The 18,046-nt window shown below is 32.5% G+C and overlaps 1 protein-coding gene across 1 annotated transcript in view; it reads left to right on the top strand.

The window, feature by feature from the left end:
* The first annotated feature begins 790 nt into the window (after positions 1–790).
* eIF5B (eukaryotic translation initiation factor 5B) overlaps positions 791–18,046 on the top strand; it is a 165,776-nt gene continuing 148,520 nt past the window's right edge. The window contains exons 1-12 of the mRNA XM_088261796.1: positions 791–971; positions 1,051–1,122; positions 2,786–2,958; positions 3,973–5,111; positions 6,372–6,605; positions 7,555–7,773; positions 8,253–8,366; positions 9,833–10,060; positions 11,121–11,303; positions 12,926–13,087; positions 13,230–13,360; positions 14,743–14,875. Coding sequence (XP_088117922.1) covers positions 925–971; positions 1,051–1,122; positions 2,786–2,958; positions 3,973–5,111; positions 6,372–6,605; positions 7,555–7,773; positions 8,253–8,366; positions 9,833–10,060; positions 11,121–11,303; positions 12,926–13,087; positions 13,230–13,360; positions 14,743–14,875 — 2,835 coding nt within the window. The 5' untranslated portion in view covers positions 791–924. The remainder of the gene's footprint in view (positions 972–1,050; positions 1,123–2,785; positions 2,959–3,972; positions 5,112–6,371; positions 6,606–7,554; positions 7,774–8,252; positions 8,367–9,832; positions 10,061–11,120; positions 11,304–12,925; positions 13,088–13,229; positions 13,361–14,742; positions 14,876–18,046) is intronic.

Below are 18,046 nucleotides of genomic sequence, written 5' to 3'. Positions count from 1 at the left end.
AAAATGGTATAAACTTATTACATTTTCTAGCAATCTCATAAAATATATTGTAATTTTCCTATGACATTTCTTGAAGTAAATGTAATTTAGGCATATGGTGTACAAAATAAAAACCCTTCAAATTGTATGCTATTTTAAATATAATTTACAAAATAACAAATAAAAAAATATGAAATATTATTTTAAGATTTTTTAAGGAAAATTTTAATTCTTGAAAATGAAAAAGTAATCACTTAACGGGGTTCCTTAGCGGATTTTTTCAAAATGTATTAAGAAAATAATATAAGTCATTGATTGACACTTTAAAAATACATTGCTTTAAAATAATAATAAAATAAATACATGGTTGGTTTCTGAAAAAAAAATACAAATTACAAAAATGACAAAAAAATTAGAAATAAGATATTGAATGAGAATGTTTAATATTTTTCATTTATTTATTTTACATTAAGAATAAACATAACTGGTTTATGCATTTTCCGTATTTTATTTTTTTTTACTTTTTTTTTAATAAATAAAATTCAAAATAAATTTAATTTCTTACATCATTTTTTATTTCATTTATTACCATGAGTACCATGTAATTGATACAATATTTTTTTAAATATTATCCAATTACAAACTTTATTGTTTTTTAAATATTTTCGTTTATTTTAAAAATAAAAGTATAATAATACATAAATAAAATATGTTACATATAACCCCGTTTATTTTATTTACTATCAATGGGTAGGTAAGAAATAAAAAGCATTGAGAGTGCTGCGCATTTGGAAATCTTGACATATGCAATAGAAGTCATCGGGAAATTGAAATCCGGCAAGTGTGCTTGGTTATGACACGGTGTTTTAGAATAATTCAATATATATAAATCTATCAGTGATTACTTTCATTATTGTTAAAATTTAGCAAAAATATTTTCTTATAATGGGGAAACCAAAAAAAGTAAGGAAGGGATCTAAAGACGACGAGGGGTACGTAAATATTGTACAATATGTAACCCAAAATCTGTGAAATGTCATCAGTCAATATTTAAATGATATTATATTTTAGGGATAGTGAAGCTGAATTAGAAGTCGCAACTGGTGTGAAGGAGCCAGCGTCCAAATCAAAAGCGAAGTTAAAGTATGTTAAAATCAATTTATTATATTTAAGGTTATGATAGAATGTATATGTGTACATGATTTTGTAACTAGTATCTGAAGAACTATAGTTCATTTCCCGTATTAAAATTGATAGGTTTATTTTATTGTCTGCCAAGATCAGTTATTTTGACTTTAAGTGCCAAGGTTATTTCAGAAAATTAAATACATGAATCAAATTAAAGTCTACAGCTGTTTTTTTGTGTACTTAGGTCTTTTACTTGATTCTGTTTTATTGATTAATTTAAAAATATTTTTGCAATGTATTATATTAGGTGTCTATTATTTCTTTTGATAATAATTGCAATTTGAATTTTTACAATAATTTATCGATGTCTTCCAATTGGATACCTATCACGATCACTGTATTTCAAACACTTTTTTTATTTGAAATATCAGATATGTAAGAATACAAACCATTTAGATTTTAGGTAATAATTTTATCACTGAATCTTAGAAGAAACTGCCACAATTTACAAAATATACTCTTAAATAATCATGTTTATTATGCATCTCATTCTTTCCCGTAAACAAATTCTCAAATTATTATCGTAACATGTGTCGCAAGCGACAATAAGTTTCGTCTGATTATGGCGATCACCAATATTAACTCTCCCTTCCTGGTGTTGTTTACCTTGTACACATCTAATAACCATAATATCTCTATAAATATAATAAATACAAGGCCAAGATTTGAGGTATTCCTCCATAACATACGCATTGATTTAAAAAATAATATTAATAATAATCAGAATTTATCAGGTACATCGGAGGTATTTTGTGAATATCGGAAACAAATTCACGTATTAACAGCGTGTGAAGAGTGTGCGGGAACCAAAACACTATATTCGCATCTCACTCTTGCATACTTGCACTATGCAAGCGTGAGGAGCTCAAAGTTCAATGTTCTCTGACTAGCTAGCGGGTTAGGTAAGGTTAGGTAGACACTATATTCACATCTCACTCTTGCATACATGCACTGTGCAAGCGTGAGGAGCTCAAAGCTCAATGTTCTCTGACTAGCTAGCGGGTTAGGTAAGGTTAGGTAGACACTATATTCGCATCTCACTCTTGCTAAATGCACTGTGCAAGCGTGAGGAGCTCAAAGCTCAATGTTCTCTGGCTAGCTAGCGGGTTAGCGGCAGTAGCACTCGAGTTTTCAACAAGAGTGAGCGCTGCCAGATGGTTTTTTAATGTTTTCAGCAAATAAATCTAAATTATTACAGTTATTTACTTTATTTATAATTAATTAAGGGGATTAGCTATGAATGTCTGTATTTTTCCGATTTAAAATTGCTAATTTTTTATTGTGTAGTGACTACCCTACACCGGGACGCGCTTTTTATTTTGGCACCGGAAGGGAAAGGTTAAACATAGCCCAACGTCATATTGTAACTATGAATGGTTATTTTTTTGGAATTTTTTCCATGAATGTCAACTGTGTGGCAAATGTACGGTAAACATCAAAAGTGTTGCAAACTATTTATCAATTGTGCGTAAAGAGTTAAATGCATTTGATTTGACCCATTTCATTATTGATCTCCATCTTTCGAGCAGCGATCCTTTTTAAACTAATTATAATAATAAGCATGAGCAGAATTTAATTTCTAGTACATTTTCAAAGTATTGTCTGTTTTTTCAAAAAGGTCGAAAATCGAAGAGTCAGAGTTGAGCGATGAAGAGGAAAATACTGGCAACAAGAAATTTGATAAAAAGAAGAAAAAGGAAGATAAAAAAGTTGCAAATGTTACTAAGGATATCAAGAAACTTGACATAGGAAATAAGAAAAACCCTAAGAAGAAAGTTGTCATTAGCGATGGTGAGATACACATATCGCTCACTCCTTTCAAGAACGTCATAAATCAAAAAACTTTATTTTTCAGGAGAACGTTTTTAAAGTTTAAAAATATAATACAATGTATTAAAAATAAATATCAAGCCACTTATTGAACTTTTTACTGTGCAACAGATCTTTTTAGGTAAAACCTGAAGGTTTTTTCTCCATTTGAAAAATATTTAGTATATTTAAAAAAATAATTAAACAATACATTTTCTTCAAAATGCAAAAACAACACTTTTTGACCTGTAGCGGGTAAACATTAAGTTAAAAATATGCCTCTTTTGCTGGGATATAGTTCATTTTCTAGGCATTCCGAAAACATGCATAACTGAAAATGGACAATTTTTGATTTATGACGTTGTTGAAAGGAGTGAGCGATATATCTCTTATTCCTAAAAATATATAACTTATATCTAAAAATAATGTATCTAACACATCTTTAGAACAAATGTATAGTAATCATTTTTTTTTTAAAATTTTTATATTTGAAAAATGTGATTCTCTTCTTCTTCTTCTTCTTGGTGTAGGCCTTGTGGCCTGTTTTTAAGAGGGATAAGCCTCCGGCGCTGTCGATTCCCAGCTGTCGATCCATCTCTTTGGTGGTCTACCCGGGAGTCGTCTACCGTGGGATTGGCCGTACAGTGCGATGGGGGGGAGTCTGGATGGTTATATTCTCCTCACATGTGCATACCAATGTCTCCTTCGTTGCCTTCCCCACCTAACGACATCTTCAATCTCGCATATTTCCCTGATCCTAGCAATTCTTATTCTATCTTGGAGAATTCTTTAATTTAAACCTGAGAGGTGCAGCTTAACATAACTGCTTTGTGCGGCTGTCAATAAGATGAGAGTCATCATAATGACAACCAACCTCCAAAAGGGGACAGCATAAGAAAAAATAAAAAAAAGAATCTTATTTATAAAAAGTATTGTTTCCCAAGAACATAAATCGATGAGGTTATATGTTTTACATTTTATTTTTATTATTTACAGAGGAATCTTCATCCGCAAGTGATTCTGAATCTGAAGATGAAAAACCTACCAAAAGTAAATCTAAGGCACCTGCTAAAAAAGGCGGGTTCGCTCTTTTACTAATGGATGAATCCGAGCAATCTGAAGCAAGTTCGGATGAAGAAAGTGAGTCAGAAGAAGAACAGCCTAAAGTTGTACAAAAGAAAGCGCCACCTCCGCCTAAAGAAGCTCCCAAAGAGCAAGCCGGTAAGAAGGGAAAAAAGGCAAAGAAGAAAAAGGGTGATTCGGACGAAGATCTTGATAAAGTTCTCGCTGAGCTCGAAATGGAATACAGCGGTAAGAAGCCTCCTCCGAGTGTAGAAAAACCACCAGAGCCGCCCAAGGAAGCCACTAAAGAAGAAAAGACTGCGAAAGAAACCGAGCCATTAGAAAAAGACAATGAGGATAATGATGAACAGGAAGAAACGTCCACTGTTAAGTCCGCTGCTCAAAAGAAAAAGGAAAAGAAAGAAAGAGAGAAACAAAAGAAGCAAGCTACTAAAAAGCAAGAAGCGGCTCCCAAAAAAGAAGCCACTCCGATTCCAGTAGATACTGAAAAGACTGAACAAACGGACCCTGAGGCTGTGCACACTGAACCAACGGGAGAAGCTGAAGGGGAAGATGAAATTACAGATAAGAAAAAGAAAAAAAAGAAAGGAGAGAAAAAAGAACCCGAAGAAAAAGGCAAGAAACCTGCGAAAAAAGCCATAGTGGCCATGCAGGAAGCTTTGAAGAAACTAAAAGAGGAAGAAGAAAGACTCCAGCGAGAAGAAGAAGAACGTATCAGGTTAGAAGAAGAAAGGGAAGAGCAGCGTCTTGAACTCTTGCGGCTCGAGAAAGAAAAGAAGGACCGCAAAAAGAAAAAAGAAAAGGAGCGAAAAGACAAACTAAAGGCTGAAGGAAAATTCCTTACGCCCAAACAAAAAGCTGACAAGGCTAGGGCATTAGCTATGATCGAATCTCTCAAGGAGCAAGGAGGTGAGATTGGTATAGAACAGCAAGAGAGGAAACCCAGGCTGGGGACAAGAGTGAAACCTAACAAACTCAAAAAACAAATATCGGGCGATCAAAGTGCTTCCCAAGACCCTAACCAAGTGAATGTTAAAATTGTGGACTCAAAGGTATGCCATTGTAATAATTATTCATTTTACTTAATTGTTGTTTTCTTGTACAAAAATCACGTTTCTTAAACCACTTAACAGTCAATCTTTGCCAAAAAAATTCGCCGGTGCAAGAAATACGTCACCAAACAGTCGAAACAAGACTGCCCGAACACCGCTCCGGTTAGTCAATAAAAACAGATACAGAAATATATTTGGCTCAGGCAAATCAATACCAAGAAGTCGAAATACGATACGGCTAAACTGAGAACTGCTTAACCCATCACAGAATATAAACAAAAATAAAAAAAAATTATAATATTTCAGAAAGAATGTTGTATCCAACCAAAACAAATTCTCTTATAAAAATTTAGAAAAAAATCTTCACAAAAATCTCGCTAGATGTCGCTTCCAACTACACATTGGTAATCAAATCGAAAAAATCTACTCATTTAAAAGAAGTTACTTTATTCGATTTAAGAATTCAATTATTTAAATCAGAGGTTCCCAAACTCTTTTATCTCGTAGACCCCTTGCCTTACCTGATATTGATTTTTATCAAATTCATTAACTTCAAATGTATTTTTGACAGCCGGTATATGTAGTGTTACTCACTTTGAACCACACATGTTAGGTTTTATACATTTATATTTTAAATTCAAATTAAAACATAGACCCCTTGCAAGTTGTCATAGAACCCTGGGGGTCGATATAGACCACTTTGGGAATCACTGATTTAAATCATTTACAAATTTAGCTATAAAGAATGTATTTGTAGCTCCTAATATAATTGACGTAAAAACTTAGGTTGGAAAGAAATATAATCCGAGAAAAGTAACAAATACCATTCCAATTGGGTGTATGAAAAATTAACAGTTACGCATCGGTCACATCCCTATTTTTAATTCACTTTTATTTTATCTAAGGCACTTTGATATTGAATAAATACAATTTCCAAAAAATCAAGTGCTTGAATGTTCGACACATTGGTTTTTTCAAATACGAGAGTGATAATTTAATCTGTCCGCAGTTATGTGATAACCCCAGTAATGCCCAAAAAATATTTATATCATTTTTAGTTTCCACAATTTATTTAATATTTAATCTCAGACTTCCATAATATATCATAAATAAAATGAATGATTTTTGAGATTATAACAAACACAAAAATGTGATGCTCTTTCTTAGGTTTAGATTATGTGTGATCGCAAGTGAAAACTTCCAGCAATTGCCAATACGAAGTAAGAGATATATATGTATTTTCTCGCTGACCATTTTCAGACTGAACTCGGCAAAGAGAGCGATGCCAAAAATGAAGAACAGATCAAGGACTCTTGGGATGCGGAGTCATCTTCTTCGGACAATGAAGAAGGTGCTAAGACGGCTGATGCTGGGACTGCCCAGAAGCCTACCAGTGACTCCAGTGGATCCGATAATGAAGACAGCTCTGAAGAAGAGTCGGAAGAGGAGTCAGAACAGGCGAAACAATGGGAAAAGGCTAAACAAAGGATGAAGGTATACATTGCAATGTTTTTTTTTCTTATTTTATTTATTTCTTCCTACAAATAGTTACAATTTAAACTTTTATATATTTTTTTTACAAAAATGTTAGTAATATTAATATATAACCACTCACAGAAATCTTTTGTCTACCGGTTTAAAGACATACCCGTCTCTTTGTCAGGACAATCACTACAAAGCATGCAAACAATACTACACATCACTACCATAGGCACTATTCACATTTATAATTACATAAAATGTTTAAAAAATGCATTTTTGCGATCATGCGATTTTGGTCGACCCGATGACTAACATGCACTAGGGATTGCAGAACAAACATGCACTTAGGGCCGAGGTCTGACATGCACTATGGATGTTAGTCAAAGTACATCGGGTTTATATAGGTTGAAAGGACAAGGCAGAGTTTAAATTGGGTATTAGCAACTCTTGCTTAGTTGAAGATGAATTGAACAGTGAACTATAAAGGAGATTATAAGAATATTACTTAAAGTTTAAAATAATGTGTCCTCACTGTGTTTTATGGTATCGGGGGCACATTTTACAATAGTAGTTAGATGAATTAATTTTTTTATGAGTCAGGCAATCATGGATGGTATGACCATATAACTTTCCCCGTGAGCTTTCTACAAAAAATTGATTTCAGTATGCATGTATTTCAAGGGAAAAAAAATAAACATGAAGTAAAAAGTGTATTATTGAATATTCTTTTTATATTATAGTGGTACTTGGTATAAAATTTTAAGTTATTTTATTGTGTCTAGGACTGTTTTATACAGGACCGGATTACTTTTAACTGCATCATGCATTTGCTGCGTAAATATGTACGTTTTACCAACCTTTCAGCATTCATTTCCTCTGCATTTTTTTTACATATGTATCATGAACCTGAATCACTATGTTAGAATTTTAACTACAAATTTTGTTGTATGTATAATTTAAGAAACGCCAAGAAGAAAATGAAGCCAACAAGTGTTCTACGGTGATGAGAGCAGCCATCGTGTGTGTATTGGGGCATGTAGATACTGGAAAAACCAAGATCCTAGATAAACTTAGGAAAACCAACGTTCAAGACGGAGAGGCTGGAGGAATCACGCAACAGATCGGTGCCACCAATGTTCCCATTGAAAATATCAAAGATCAAACTAGACATGTTAAAGGGGTAAGGATTTGGGATTGTTTGGATAATAATTGAAATGTATCAGAAGTGGGCAATGAATATTTTGGGGTCTTTTTGCTGATGCCAACACCATTAGCCGAAATATTAGTTTCATCACTGGAAAATAAACTAATTTCTTCATTTAAAAGCCCAGTATGTAGTTGCCAATAATAACATGTTATTGATATGGTTTTGGTTAAAGTACATTCTTTCCGAGATATTGGTTTATATATGACAGCCGCCGCGGCGTAGCGTGGCGACGCTCGACTGCGAAACTGGCATCGCGTGTTCGATTCCCACCAATTGCAAAATGAAATAATGAAATATTTTTGTTCAATTGCTCTGGGTGTTTGTGATGTATTTTTCACATTTACTTTCCCTATCCTACCTGCAAACAAGTCTCTCAATGTAGGGGCTTTGCGGGTTATTCCTTTGAAAAAAATATTTAAAAATAAAAAAAAAAACATTTTTTCGGATTGCAGGTTAATCAAATAGAATTTAAAATACCCGGACTGTTGATTATTGATACACCTGGTCACGAGTCCTTTAGTAATCTCAGGAGCAGAGGTTCATCACTGTGTGATATTGCTATTTTGGTAAGTTGAATTATGATATTTCATATATCGCTCACTCCTTTCAACAACTTCATATATCGAATAACTTGATTTTTCAGGAGATCGTTTTTAAAGTTTTAAAGTTTAAGAATATAATGAAATGTATTAAAAATAAGTATCAAGCCACTTATTGAACTTTTTACTGTGCAACAGATCTTTTTAGGTAAAACCTGAAGGTTTTTTCTCCATTTGAAAAATACTTAGTATATTTAAAAAAATAATTAAACAATACCTTTTCTTCAAAATGCAAAAACAACACTTTCTGCCCTGTATGTAGTAGGTAAATATAAAGTTTTAAATATGCCGCTTTTGCTGATATATATTACATTTTATGGGCATTCAAAACATGCATAACTGAATGTTTATGATTTTTTATATATGACGTTGTTGAAAGCAGTGAGCGAAATAGGGACCCATTTTTTAATTGTAAAACAAACAGTTTTGCTGTGCTTTAAAAACAATATGTCAATATTAACAGATTTAAAATTATTTGATGATTTGCAAGTTTCGTATCAAACAAAATAAAAATGGTAAATATTTACATTTTGATCGACTTGCACTTTACAGTATTTTTTTAGTTAATTCATAACCGGTTTAGCTCAATGCTTATTTAGCAAGTATTTATATAAATTGCTTCAGATATAGTGTTTGTAGATTTTTTTAAAAATATGGTATTCATATTTTGTATTTTACTAGCATTGATGACTTTGTGGTATGGTAATAAAACACTCTCCTTACCATCCATTGTGTACTTTGTGTAATACGACATTTTTTTTAATTTTTGAATGTGGTATTACACAAAGTAAACAATGGATGGTAAGGTGTGTTTTTTTAAATATTTTTATAAATGGTATTCAATAAAAATGCAATATCTTAAATATCAACCAATTTAATGATTCTTTATGCAATTATACAAGTAAAAAATGATATTTATGCTTCTTAAAAAAGAACTACACAGGAAAAAAATGTAAATGTATGTAAAAAAATTATAAAGATTATCTTTATTCACGATTATGTTTTCATAGTGTTTCATTTAACTCATTGTCATTTTAAATCCTCACAAAGTCATGCAATTTTTTTGCAATCACTTGGCGTACAAATATTTTCTGTCTATCAACATTTTATAACTGTCCACCTCAATATTGTAGTGGTTAGCGTGTTTGACTACTGTGCTGGAAGTCCTAGTTTCAAATGATTATTCACTTGTATATTTATTTAATATCGCCTTGTATTGGCGTCTGAAGCTCAGAACGGACCACTTTGCCTTCACATAATTAACAAATAAGATAACGCTGTTTAAATTTGATGCATGTATGGTGGTAATGAGGGTTAAAGTTTTCACTTCTATATTTCTTATCCTTACTATCCTACCTGCAGACAAGCCTCTAAAATAGAGGCTTGATATATAAATACAATGTATAAAATATTTTTTTCTTATCACTTTTCAGGTTGTTGATATCATGCACGGACTCGAACCTCAGACTATAGAATCACTTAACCTATTAAAAGCCAAGAAGACTCCTTTCATAGTTGCGTTGAACAAGATCGACAGGCTATATGACTGGCAGAGCGCACAGAGGAAGGATGTAAAGGACATCATTAAGTCGCAGCACACCAATACACAAAACGAGTTTGAAACCCGGACCAAGGAGGTTATCCTGCAATTTGCAGAACAGGTGGGACTTATCTTCATACCTTGTTTTATTTATTAATTATTTATCGTTTATTTGATTAAATGTTGAAACTTTATCAGGTATTTACTTGTGCTCGCGTTGTAGACTTTCTTAAGTCTAAATTTAATTTGTTCGCTTCCCCATTCTGTCAACTTGATAAATTGAAGCAAGAAAAATTGATTTTAAATTGCTCATAGTTAAACCTCGATGATGACTGTGAAATGTCGTATTTTATATTTGACACATTTTGAATCATACGGAATTCAAAATGAAGGTGAATGATTTTTAGAAAGCAATTTTCTTTATGGAGAACAAAATTCGAACTGAAATTGGAAAAATAAAAACAGAAAAAATATTCTCTATGGAAATGAAACCAGATCAGAGATTTATCACTTATTTGAATTAGGAATAAGGTCATTAAAAAAAATGTTTTGTATTATACTGACAATTTGTTTGATATAATTCGGATTCAATATTTGTGGCTCGATTACATTAAATACATACTTAAATTCAGGGCTCTTTCATTATACAAAAAAGGTCCCGCAACTCTCTTTATCAAACTTTTTACTAAAAAAATAAATATTCAAAAATCATTTTAGTATTCATTACAATACCATATTTTATCATTTTGACTACTACTACTATTACTACTACTACCACCATCACGCCGTTTCTCCGCAGGGGTAGGCAGAAAAGATGGAACGCCACACTCTTCTGTCCTGACATACACTCCATCATCATTTTGACGAATTATATTAATCTATATTTATATAATTATATTATATAAATATAGATTGTAATTACATAAGCGCAAACATTGTTTCGTAAAATTAATTATTAAAAAAAAAATTGCTGGAACACCGTTCCACCGCGTTGCAAGAAAAAAAAGCCCTGCTTATATTTATATTATGACAAACAATTTTTTTTTTTTAAAGTATGTTTTTTTTTAATAAAAAAAATGACACTATTCTGTGTAACCGTGTATGATACCATCCCATTTCTGATGTGCACCCTTCGTTTGAGTATGTTATTTATATTGAAAATTTCACTTGATGTGTTTCAGGGTTTGAACGCCGCTCTGTTTTACGAGAGTCCTGACATAAAGACTTATGTGTCCCTGGTGCCTACTTCCGCCGTCACTGGAGAAGGCATGGGGAACCTTCTGGCCCTCATCATACAATCCTGTGAGAACTTACTCCACAAACGACTGCTCTTCTCACACTCACTTCAGGCCACTGTTCTTGAGGTAAATCACACAAATCATTCCAAATAAATTCATAACCACGTACATAATTTTTTTTAATGTTATTGGATGTATTTTCTGCCTTTAAACACATCGCTCACTCCTCGTTTCAAGAACGGCATAAATCAAAAAACTTGATTTTCAGGAGAATGTTTTTAAAGTTTAAAAATATAACACAATGTTTTAAAAATAAATATCAAGCCACTAATTGAACTTTTTACTGTGCAACAGATCATTTTAGGTAAAACCTGAAGGTTTTTTCTCCATTTGAAAAATATTTAGTATATTTAAAAAAATAATTAAACCATACCTTTTCTTCAAAATGCAAAAACAACATTTTCTGCCCTGTAGTGGGTAAATATGGATAAAGTTAAAAATATGTCTCTTTTGCTGGGATATAGTATATTTTCTGGGCATTCCGAAAACATGCACAACTGAAAATCGATGATTTTTGATTTATGATATTCTTGAAAGGAGTGAGCAACATACACTTTACCGTGCTATTAGTTTTTTTTGTGTGTGAATAAACAGGCAAACATCTGGACTTGTGAGCAGGACACAGAGACGCACACATTGTTAAATGTGACGTACATACTCTTTGTTCTGCTATGTATTTTGAGTTACCTTGTTTGCAATCTTTCATACAGTTTATTCTGTGGAATAGTGTGAACATTTATTTCCTAAGTAGAGCGAAAACCAGCATTTGTAAATAAATATTTTGACAAACTCAAATTATGTATTGTGAATTGAGGCTGATTTACATTGAGTCAGTTACTGACGTCGGTACTGGCACCAAGAACTGACTGCTGACTGACACCGTGCCCATATGCTATTGAAGTTAGTGAGAAAAAATGAATTTTCGAAAAGGACAGAGTTTGATTGAAGTCAATTATTTGTTGAAAAATGTTTCCCTTTTGCTATTAGAAGAGTTCACATTAGATAACAGATATGTTAGAAGAAGAGATATCCTTATATAAAAAGAAACGATTTTGGGTAAGGATGTAGATAAACGATACCGTGGATAAACGACAGTGTTGGACACCCTACAACACTGATTCAGTGACTTAACAACTACTGGTTTTATATTTTATTTATTGTTTCGGCATTTACTTTGTGGTAAGACATGTTACAATGATTAAAGAAATCACTTGTTTTTTACCACCTGAGTTTTATTATAGACTACATGTTTCAGAAGTTAAACTTCCATCATTCAGGTCTGTATAATAACAAGTGTTTTCTTTAATCATTGTAAATACTGGTTTTGGTGTTTAGACTTTGTCAGAAACGCTGATGCGCCTTGGGAGCGGACTGACTTTGAAAATAAACATTGGGAATGCATACGAGAAAATAAATACCGTCATCACTGACGCAACAGCGCTGTATCAATGTGAAATCAATTTATACGATAGCAGTACCGAATCAACACTGACTTGCTTTGTGTTTGAAGTCAGTTACTGACTCAACATAAATCTGACCTTATTTAAGTTTTAAATACCGTTATTGTTTTAAGAGTTATTTGCGTTTGAAAATATAGATTTTTAAAAGTAAAAAATATTATCTGTGGCACGCAATTCATTCCCTCCATTGTATATATGACGTCTATAAATTTATCATTTGTTCTTTAGGTCAAAGCAATTCCTGGCCTCGGGACAACCATTGATGCCATCTTGATTAATGGAATGTTAAGAGAAGGCGACACTATAGTTTTAGCGGGTACAGACGGACCCATAGTCACACAAATTAGATCTCTCCTCATGCCACAACCAATGAAGGAACTTAGGGTTAAAGTAAGCAAAGATTTATATATTTTTTTAAAAAATGTTTTTATTAATTAGCATGCAACTCATCTCTGAACGCAGTTTTCAAATGATCTGTAAAATTCAACTGCCACAGTTTTTTTTATGCATATAAAATATATTAATTTTTTAGAATGCATACATTGAATATAAAGAGATAACAGCAGCCCAGGGTGTTAAGATCGCCGCCAAGGATCTAGAGAAGGCTGTCGCAGGACTCAATCTTCTAGTCGCGCATAAACCTGATGAAGTTGAGATTTTAAGGTAACTGAAGTTTTCTAAAATATGAACTGTGCAAATTGCCCATTTACGCTTTGTCAGGCAGAATGTTTAGATAAATGTCAGTGATGTAATTTGGCAACTTACCAAACGGCTAAATCATGTTTCGGTTTGCATTGGCGATGAGCATTAATGACCCAGATCATATAATGATGGTTTATAATCCGGAAGAATTTTTTATACCATGCTTAGGTTTATTTAAAAACATACATTTTGTTTATACATGTTATTTCTCATTTCTAATAACTCAATTTCACTTTTTTAAATTAAATTTTCTTCTTTTTAAAACAACTACAATTACTTATAATCTATTAGAATGATTAAAGAAAACACTTCGTTTTTTACCACTTGAGTTTTATTATAGACTACATGTTTCAGAAGTTAAACTTCCATCATTCAGGTCTGTATAATAACTACTGTTATTATACAGACCTGAATGATGGAAGTTTAACTTCTGAAACATGTAGTCTATAATAAAACTCAAGTGGTAAAAAACGAAGTGTTTTCTTTAATCATTGTAACATGTCTTACCACAAAGTTAATGCCGAAACAATAAATAAAATATAATCTATTAGGACACGTTTTTCAATATAATTATTATCATTATCAAATACCATATATAAATAATGATGCTGAATGCATTGAATCACGTATCCCAATGGATTTTAAGAAATTGTGGTATTTACTAGGTAAATTTTAAATTACAAATGGATGTATACTACAAAGTGACTGGCAAATCAATTACATACATAAATTAAATTTCACTTCTTATATTTGGATTCTGAATTCTGATTCATTACTCAATTATTGGCAGTTTTCAGTTATGGCGTTAAAAGTTTAACCTTTTCATGAATGAGATTTTCATTCCTATACCCTTCCCTCAAATCACCATTATCACTAGTAAATTATAGGCACTCACGACTCATATGCTAAAAAATTATAACCGAATGTGTTTTTCAATAATAATTTTGGTCCATACTTACCTCTTCATGCATATGTATTTCTTTAATTCTCTAATGTTTGTTTGCCACTTTATTGGTTGAATAAAAATTATGTTTCCTTACATGTGACTAAACCTTAATTTTATTAGTTTTGTATCAAAATAACAGGAACAGATTTGTGGTATAAAAAAAACTTTTAAACCCTGTTAATTTTTTTTTAAATATGATCATTTATTTAATCCTTTTTTTGTTACTTTTTTTTTATTGGAGTTGAATGTAGAAAGTGACATAGTATTTTTCTTTGGCTTTTGATGGGTGACGTAAGTTGTGCATATAATAATTCAATTGTTTAATTTCTAAAAATCCTAAACTGCAATCCAGTAGCCATTAAGCTTGTGTTTTTTTTTTTTTCTTATGATAATTTAGGGAGGAAGTCGCCAAAGATCTGAAGTCAGCTCTGTCGAGTATCAAACTATCAGATAGAGGAGTCTATGTCCAGGCGTCCACCCTAGGATCATTAGAAGCCTTGCTCGAGTTCCTCAAGTCTAGTAAAATACCGGTAAGTTTTTGATAAATAATTACAATAACCCTTTCAAATTATAACAGAAGAATATGAATGCCCTAAATGTTGACAATTTGGGCCAACTATGAATGATCTAACTCAAAATTATATTCCCAAATTTATGATTTTTATACTATTAGGGCGATTGTCCACTACCCGAAATTTGACCGTCCGGCAGTCCGGTTTTGAAAAATGAAAGCGACTACGACAGTTTAGAGTGATCGAATTTACGCGCAACATGTTCACGCACCGATCAAGAGCACTGATCCACTGATCCGAAAAAAAAATGGACAAAAGCACAATCCAATCCAAGCCAATCGTCGTTTTAAAACGCTAACTGACGTGCTGGATGGTAAAAATCTGTGTAATGGACGAACGCCCTTACACTCAATATTTATCTCAACATTTTTTATCTATATCTCAACACATAAGAAATTATTTTAATCGCCATATTTTTTAGTCTAAATCTTTCATTCATAAAAACTTACATGATGTTGACATGGAAGAATCTAACAAGCAAAAATATTTCTCCTAACTTATATTATTACTATGAATTCATAGTTATAATATAAAACAATGTTTGTTATTCAACAATTGAAATAAATAATTTCTATGTTAGATAAGAAAAAATGTCAATTGCTCAAAACCTTCTGACGTCAATGTTTGTCTGCCTTTAAAGACAGAAAAGGATAATCAAAGATTGCAGGAGTTAAAGCACATCAAGAGTTATATTATAGTGCATGTACGTAGACTTATTTCAAGGACCTTTTAATGTTGACACTGCATCAAGAATTACGCTCTTCTAAATATACCAGAATTTTGCAGATTGTGGTTGGTACAAATAATCACTGCCTCCTAGATAATACATAAATAAGTTTTCAAGCTGAAATACATGCAATATATGTCTTGAGATACATGGGATGTCTCTTGTCATGTGTACAAGGGTTATTTGAATTCCCACTCTGGCACATGGTTAATATTTTCTTACAAAGTATTTTTCGTACAGCAATAAACTATTCAACATTTTTGTTCAATTATTACCATTCATTACCTTAGGTATATATATTTTTTTAAACCTTTTATTAACTTATAGATAAGTTAGATACTAGCTACCATGCTGGAGGTTCCACGTTCGATTCCCAAAAGGGTGAAAATGAATATTAGTGATTTTTCACTGTTATATTTATTTGATATCACCCTGGACTTGTAACGAAGCGCTGGACTTGTCACCTTTCCTTTATGTAATTAATAATAAAGATACCACTGCGTCGATATGATGCAGTGCCCCACGCACCATTGGGTATAGATAAGAGTTGAAAGAAGCAAAATAATTGTCTTTGCCTATTGTATAAATTTAATTTAGTGAATTAATTAATTTTTAGCCTGATTTCTGATTTAAAAAGTGAAGCTGAAATACCAACTATTTTTATTTATTTATTTGAACACATTGTATACATAAGTCACATATAATATTCCCGATGAGAAATTTCCGTAATAATTTTATCAAAATATGCTCTTATTTATCATTGAAATAGGACGGCTTTGCTATGTAAGACTTTTTTTTTAAATTTGGTTTGCGGCTAAATTCAATATGTAGGCGCGCAAGGAAAACAGATAGGTAGGTAGCGGTTTATAGATGACAGCCGATGCGGCGTTGTCCAACTCTTTCCACACCTTGCATTCGATATGGAAGGCACTGCCACGATACGTACAAACGCAGAGTTGCGGATATTTTGGTATGTGGCGCATAAATCATTCCGCACGTCTTTATGGGCGGAAGTGAACCGAACCATATTCGCCGGCGGCCGCCATGTCGCGGTGGCGCGACGCGGCCGCGTTTTGCATATTCCCGCGCATTCTGCGCACCAATCGCCGCGCGCCTTTTCCAAAATGGAATGCGCACTTTTTTTACGGTACCTACGCACCGGAATGGCGTACAAATATTTTCCCCATGTGCTTTTTGCATTTTTTGAATGCCGTTATAGCACGCCGCTTACTGCAAAGATGCAGATAAAATGTAGATATATGTTACTTACCTTTGCCTGCATTATAATATTAAAATTCATTAAATTGCCGATTTTTTACGAAATTCTTTCAAACACAACCTCGTCCTACCATTCTATAGTCAGTTAACAATAATAGAATTAATTAACGCCGCGTCAATCCATTGCGGTACCCTATGTACCATGTACAACGAAGAAGCAAACGAAAATAACATCCGATTCTATGAATGATTGTCGAAACTTGAAGTGTTAAAAGTATATTACCCGGCCACGCGTTGCTATGGCCCAGTCTGGTTAAAAAGAATAGAAAAAAGAAAACACACATTTAATATATGTTTAATTTCACAATGCCTGAGAAGCAATGAAATAATTTAAAATCTATCAAACAATCCAATCGAAACCATTGAAAAGTGACACCAACTGTCAAGAGGCACGCCGCCCGCCTTGACTCATATTTAGTATAGCATGTGTTGCTGTTATGTTCAACAGATGGCGCTGCCAAAAAGATGATATTTTTTTTTCGAAATATTTTTGTTAATCAGCTAAACCCATTTCACAGGTATTTGGTATAAACACGCGCTTACTCGAATACGTTTTGTCGAAATTTCAACGCAATTAGAGAAAAAATTTTGATTGGAATTTTTGAACAAGTAGATACTTACATTTTTTTATTTATACACATACGATGTTTATAGTATAAATAACTGAAATATTTTATTTGAGATATTCTAAAAGTATGCAATGGCATTTTTTACTTTACACAATACATTATTATTAATTTTTGATAAACGCCTCACTATGTGATTTTGTCATGAACGGGTTGCGTTGTTATTATATCAACACTAGCATTCCAGTGCTTCTCAACATTTATTCAAATCTAAATCAATAAAATAATATCGATGTCAAATAAAGTTTACTTCTTGCCATTCATAAATAATTTCCTTTACTCTGAGCTCCTTCACTTAGGTCATTCGTGTCCTATCAGGTATTTTCCACTAAAGATCTAAAAATCACAAGCGTAAGACTGATCACCTTGCCTCTATATATTGTAATTAACGATTTGAGTTGATCTTAACATCTGATGCGATCCTCTACGCACCACTAGGTCAGAAGAAAAAGAAGAAAAAATTTACTCACAAATCGATTATTGAAATATGTTAAATGT

Source organism: Brachycentrus maculatus, unplaced genomic scaffold (genome assembly GCF_059751285.1).
Source record: "Brachycentrus maculatus isolate JH-2025_06_01 unplaced genomic scaffold, ASM5975128v1 h1tg000166l, whole genome shotgun sequence".
Lineage (NCBI taxonomy): Eukaryota > Metazoa > Arthropoda > Insecta > Trichoptera > Brachycentridae > Brachycentrus > Brachycentrus maculatus.
Note: the sequence above shows the minus strand (reverse complement) of the source record. Positions and strands in the feature narration are given on the sequence as shown.